The sequence below is a fragment of the Dama dama genome, chromosome 2 (assembly GCF_033118175.1).
Source record: "Dama dama isolate Ldn47 chromosome 2, ASM3311817v1, whole genome shotgun sequence".
NCBI classification, from domain to species: domain Eukaryota; kingdom Metazoa; phylum Chordata; class Mammalia; order Artiodactyla; family Cervidae; genus Dama; species Dama dama.
Window position 1 is genome coordinate 3,672,874 of NC_083682.1, and position 6,380 is coordinate 3,679,253.

Sequence of the window (6,380 nt, forward strand, 5' to 3'; positions counted from 1 at the left end):
AGTGCTTCAGCCCCGAGGATGCAGCATGGGAGTAGGCCCGTGGCAGTGCCAGGCCCAGGCAATGGAAAGCGCTGGGTGCTGTAAGCACGTGTTGTCCAAATGTCCGTGAGAACAGCTGGAGTGACGGAGGGGCAGTCCCTCCCCAGTGTGAGGACTGCGCGGATGCAGGCTAGGTCTCAGTATCCTTACCCGTTGGCAGTAGCGTCTGCCGTAAATCACAAGGGATGGGCACCATCTCGTAGTCTGCCTCTGGTCAAAACACGTGGACACACTTCCCAGACCACCCATTTCCCAAGGCAACCCATTGGCCAAGCCCCGCCTTTATTGGTGGTGATGATGTTACTATAACACACAGACTCGCCCTGAACCAAAGCCTCTTCAGCACATCACCCTGGGCCGGACCACATGGCTCTGGGGCTGAATGGGCTCAGCTCCCACACTTGTGATGCATGGTTAACACCTGTGTTCCCAGCTAGGCTTCGGAGTCAACCGAGAAGGGCCGCTTCTGTCTTGTCTGCTGCCTGGGCTCAGCTAGCACTGCCTGACGCCGTCAGTATCTGCTGGAGGCTGGGCCCGCAGCCGGGCAGGGAGTGCTGCTAGGGTCTTGGCAACCCAAGGTCAAGGTGGCATGGCATGATGTCGGGAGCTTTCCCAAGGTCACAGCTAGAAGGCACGAGGCTGGGCTCTCGGATGCCTCCTGCAGGGAGGCAGGGCCCACAGCAGGTGAGAGCTGCCCTCTGGCAGATCACGGCTCACCGGGGTAAACACCCACTTTGGCAGTGGTCCCTGGAGCTGGTAGAAAATGCAGGCCCCCTCCTCACAGGTTGGGCCTGTGATAACCTTCAAGAGACACTGAAATTGGCTACAGTGGGACTTCTGAGAATACGTAAAAGAAAATCACCCTCAGTGGGAAGAGGAAATTCTTTGTCCTCTTTGTCTGCTGAAACCTCCTTCGGTGGAGGTTTCCTCTGTAAAGGCACTTGCTTCAATAGGATTACCTTACAAGCAGGAAGAAAAGTTGCTTCTTAGAATCACAGGATTCAGCTCCCTTGCCAGTTTTGTTATCAGAAAAAGTGGTTTTTAGTGATGCACCGTGGAACTGGAGTCACGGTATGTCTGAGAACCAGCACGTGCCGAGTGCTTGCTGCCTGGCCCCACGGCAGGAGGCTGGCTCCCCCAAGCCCTGAGAGCCTGGGCCGCCTCCCAGCCCTGTGAGGGCGCGCCTCACCCCCACGCCACCCACCCTGGAGACGGTCGGCACCACCAGCCTCCAAGTCTTTGGCAAGCGCAGGGGCAGGAGAATGAGCCAGGGCTTCCAAGCACGGGCTCTGGAGCCGGACAGCACTGGACCCCAGCCCAGCCCCCCAGCTCCTCCATGCTGCGCGTCCTCTCGTGTCCAGGAGCACCAGTGAGAGCACCGCGTTTCACAGACCCCTCCTTAGTCCTGGGTGCGGTGCCACACGCCCTCCGGAGGAACTTGTTAAATGGGGACGACGGCGTCGCCCTCCTGGGGCGACCATGGTGCCCCCGCCCGCCTGGCACAGAGAAGCACGGGCCCACAGCCGCCTCCCTGAGTCTTCACGTGGCTGGCACAGACGCGATGTGGTCAGGACTGTGCAGCCGCCCTCGGTCCCCGCGGAAGAGCCACTGGGTCGTCAGGAGGCTCCCGGGGTGGCGGAGCCCAAGTCCCAGGCCGTGAGGGGCCCGGGGTCGGTGCTCCCGCTCTGGCGGGCCTGGGCCCGCTGGTCCTCCTCGATGAGGTCCGCCACCACGTTCAGCTGGCAGCCCCGGAGCGCGCCCACCAGGCGGGACACAGCCGCGTCCTGCCTCGTACTGTTCTTCCAGACCCTCAGCAGCTCCCTCACCTGCTCTGCCAGGTTTCGGGGGTACTTCTCCTCGATGGCTTCGATCTTGATGTCAGACACGCCGAGGTGACGAGCCAGCCTCTTCCAGTCCTTCCCCACGTTATCACAGATGATCTCCATCGCTGCCTGCAGGTCTGGTGGGGGAAAAGGGCAGAGTGGTAACCCACGGTTTGGGGAGCTGTTTAGAAACCAGGTAACCCCACACTGGCTGACGGGCCTCCTGGTGCTGACCCAGGTGCCGGGGACCTGGAAGGCCCTTCTGCAGAGGCGGACGCCACCCCTCAGCAGAAAGGCCAGGGAGGGCACAGAAAACCCCACGTTGCCCCCGCCAGCCACACCCTGAAACACCACCCACGAGACACGGCCTGCTCTGAACACTTACTGGTTGGGCTATGCTGTAATGGAGACGCCCACTCAGGCCAGAGTAGAGTTGCGCCTCTACCCCACCCTGCAATGGAGTTGAATGGGGGGCCCTAAAGGGTACACGCATGTCAAATCTCTGGAGCTGTGAATGGGAACTTACTTGGAAAAGAGTCTTCGTAGATGTGAGTAAGCTGAGGATCTCGAGATGAGGGGGTCATCCTAGATTATTCAAGTGGGTCCTAAATCCACTGACAAGAAAGTGCCAGACTGGAGGCAGAGATTGGAGGGCTGTGGCCACGAGCCAAGGAATGCCTGCAGTCCCCGAAGAGGGGGCCAGAAGAGGGAGGAAGGACCTCCCCTAGAGCTCTCAGAGGGAGCATGGCCTACTGACTCCTGGGTCTGACTACCAGCCCAAGAAACGTAGGAGCATCAGATTCTGTTGCTTTATCTCAGTTGCCACTGAGATACAGTCATTTGTACGGCGGCCCTAAACAGCCCACTTGCTACTCTGGAAGATGCTCTGACTGACACCAGTCTTCAGTTTCTGGCTACTATGTCCTCATTCGCTGAGAAGTCACTCCTGAGATCAGACTACAGACAACAGAAGGCGGGTAGAGAGTAAGGACAAAACGCTTCTTGGAAGCAAAACTTCATCTCCAGCCACAACCCCCTGATACACTGTCAGCCTGTGTGCCAATTCCTCCAGCCCCATGAGGTGGGCACTTGTGTTACTGACCACTGGTAGAAAGCAGGAAATGGAGGCCCAGGGAAGTTAAGTGCAAGTCACTTCCTGAGGTTACACAGCCAGCCCCAGAGCGGCAGAGCCAGGAAGAGTCCGCTCTTAACCCTTATACAAAAGCAGCCCTTTATCAGCCCTCCTTCCCGCTGAGGCTCTCCTGGAGTCCTTTCACCCCTGTCCCGCCCGGGAGGTCAGCAACGTCTTTTTCTGTTCAATAGCTTCTAATGTTCCCGGAGGGAGAGGGGTGGAGGAGAAAGCACTGACGCTGGATGGCTGGATGGGCGGGGGGCGGTGGTTGTCCACGCTCTGCAACTTAGGCCAGGTTAACTTCTCTGAGCTTTGGTTCTCCTGTCCGCAAAGCGGGCACGTTCCCGTCTCCCGGGGCTGTTTAGGGAAAACCCACGGAAACCGAACCCGGAAAGGGTTGGGCGCCTGGAAGATCGACAGCTGACCCCGCCAACAGGGCCCCACAGGGTCCGCTGCTCCGGCGCGGCCCGGTCCCCACGCCTCCCGCCCGCACCCACCTCGCTCCTCCGGCGCCCCCCGCCCCTACCCCGCTCCTCCGGCCCGGCCCCCCGGCCCCGTCCCGTCCCCACCTCGCTCCTCCGGCGCCGCCCCGCCCGCCGCGCCCCGTTCGAAGTCGTCCAGGCGGCGCAGGAGGTCCGCGCGCTTCAGGGAGCCGAGCAGCTCGCGCAGGAGCCCGGTGTGCTCGGCGCTCAGCGCGTTCTGCTCGAGCAGCACGGCGAAGAGGTCCAGGCCGCTCTGCGCGAGCTCCAGCTTCCTCTTGCTAACGCAGTTCCGGCACAGGAACTTGAGCTGGGCCAGGTCGCTGCCCGACAGCCCGGCCGACACGGAGTGCAGCAGCACCAGGAACGGGTCCATGGCGGCGGAAGTCCCCGCGCGCCTCAGCCTAGTGGCAGCGGATGCCGCTCTGCGAGCCCGATATCTCGTCGCCGGAAATATCCCGCCGGGTCGGTCCCTCTCGCGGGAACTCCCGGGACTCGCGCATGCGCTGCAAGCCCAACCGTAGCTATTTCCGCCCGGGAGGCTCCCTGCCGACGCCAGGCCCCGCCCCTGACCGGGGACCCGGAAGACCTCCTTGCGTGCTCCCTAACGAGGTGCTGCCTAACGAGGTTCTCCCTGTGAGGGCCGGCAGCTTTAGGGGTCCCAAGCCCTAAACCCAGAGCGCACTCGGCCTCCGTTTCCTTGGGAACGTTGCGCTGCCGGTGCTCATAATAATAAGTGAATTTATTTGCAACATTTGTGAAAATGCATGTCGTTTGGGCTTCCCTGGTGGCTCAGTAGTAAAGAATCAGCCTGCCAATGTTGGAGAGGCGGGTTCGATCCCTGGGTTGGGAAGATCCCCTGGAAAAGGACATGGCACCCCACTCCAGTGTTCTTACCTGGGAAATCCCGTGGACAGAGGAGCCGGGTAGGGGTGGAGGTCACGGTCCGTGGGGTCGCAAGAGAGTCAGACAGGACTTAGCGACTAAGCAACAAATGTCCTTTAGTGCCCCCTGCAGATCTGTGTGCAGGAAAGACTATTAAGGGCTTTATTTAGTTTTTAAAATTTAATAAAAATTAAAAAAAAATAAAGTTACCGTCGTTATTGCGTAGAAGGCTTACTAGCGTTTCTCGACGCCCACTGTGTACCACGGAGTAGGTCCTGGAGACAAATTCAGGAACAAAGTGCGCAGGACCTCACCCGCCCGGAGCTTGCAGCGTCAGTGCACAAGGTTACATCATGCAGATAAGAAAGTGCAGTTAAGCCAGAAGTCAGTGCGAGCCAGGGGCGAAGAGCATGGGGCCCCGGGGGGAGCGGGGGGCAGTGTGGTTGGGATGGGGAGTGTGGAGGTGGGGGTCTCTACGCATTGAGAAGGCGGCTTTGGAGCAGGCCCCCAGTGTGCAGGCGTGAGGGGCCAGGTAGAGAGGTGTAGGGGGCGTGAGGGCCCCCGGCAAGAGCAGAAGCACAGAGGAGGGCGCAGGGTGCTGGGGCAGAACTGAGAAGGCAGGGAGTGGTCGGTGAGGGGAGGGGGCGAATTAAGAGGAGCCAGGTCAGAACCAGGCTTTACCTTCCCTGAGCCCCTGCAGAGGGTGAGTGGAAGGCTGAGGCCATCTTGGAAAAAAAATTGAGGTATAATTCATATTCCCTGCAACTCACCCTTTTAAAGTGTACAATTCAGTGACTTCGCTTGTGGTGCAGTGGTTGAGCCTGCCTTGCAATGCAGGGAGCGCTGGTTGGAATCCTGGTCGGAGAACCAAGATCCCACATGCCTGGAGGTGACTAAGCCTTCGTGCCCCACTAGAGAGCCTGCAGTCCAGCAGGAAGCATCCCACGTGACGCAGCAAAGATCCCTCTTACTGCAACTTAGACCTGAGTCAGACAAATAGATACATCCGTATTTTAAAACGTGTACAATTCAGTGGTTTTCAGCATATTTATAATGTTGTGCAACCCCTACCATTAGCTAATTTTAGAATATTTTCATCACCTTTGTAGAAACCCGGTACTCATCAGCAGTCACTTCCTCCCCCCCTCCCCCACTCTTTCTCGAGCTTCTTGCAACCACTAGTTGACTTCTGTCTGTCTGGATGTGACTATTATGGACGTTTCATGTAAGCAGAACCACACACTGTGGGACCTTTTGTGCCTGGTTTCTTTAGCTGAGTGTGACGTCTTCAAGGTTCGTGCATGTTGTAGCCTGTGACAGTGCTTCATTTCTTTTTATTTTGTGTGTGCACTCAGTTGTGTCCGACACTTTGAGGCCTCGTGGACTGTAGCCCCCCAGGCTCCTCTGCCCATGAAATTTTCCAGGCAAGAATACTGGAGTGGGGTGCCCTTTCCTCCATGAGGGGATCTTCCCTCTCCAGGAAGAAAAACCTATGTCTCTTGGGTCTCCTGCATTGGCAGGTAGATTCTTTACCCCTAAAGTGTCACCTGGGAAGCCCTCTTTTCACTTCATTTATTTTTGGCTGTGCCGTGTCTTCATTTCTGTGCACAAACTTTCTCTAGTTGCTGCCAGTGGGGGCTACTCTTTATTGTGGGCTCTAGGCACATGGTAAGGAATTCACATGCAACACTGGAGACCAGGGTTCGATCCCTGGGCTGGGAAGATCCCCTAGAGAAGGGAATGGCAACCCACTCCAGTAGTCTTGCTTGGAGAATTCCATGGAGAGAGGAGCCTGGTGGGCTACAGTCAGTGGGGTCACAAAGAGTTGGACACGACTGAGTGGCTAACACAAAAATTAGGCACATGAGCTTCAGTGGTTGAAGCACATGGTCTTAGTTGCCCTGCAGCATGTGGGATCTTCCCAAATCAGAGGTTGAACCCATGTCCCCTGCATCTGCAGGCGGATTCTTAACCACTGGTGTTAGGGGAATTAAAATGGAGGAAAGTCTTGTTCAGACTTCA

General features: G+C 57.9%; 1 protein-coding gene across 1 annotated transcript; it reads right to left on the reverse strand.

Moving 5' to 3' along the window:
* Positions 1-302: 302 nt before the first annotated feature.
* FADD (Fas associated via death domain) lies at positions 303-3,938 on the reverse strand. Its single transcript, XM_061161697.1, has 2 exons — positions 3,564-3,938; positions 303-1,999 (listed from the first exon to the last, which is right to left on the reverse strand). The coding sequence occupies exons 1-2, from the start codon at positions 3,847-3,849 to the stop codon at positions 1,656-1,658; spliced, it is 630 nt and encodes a 209-aa protein (XP_061017680.1). The 5' UTR covers positions 3,850-3,938; the 3' UTR covers positions 303-1,655.
* Positions 3,939-6,380: the final 2,442 nt, after the last annotated feature.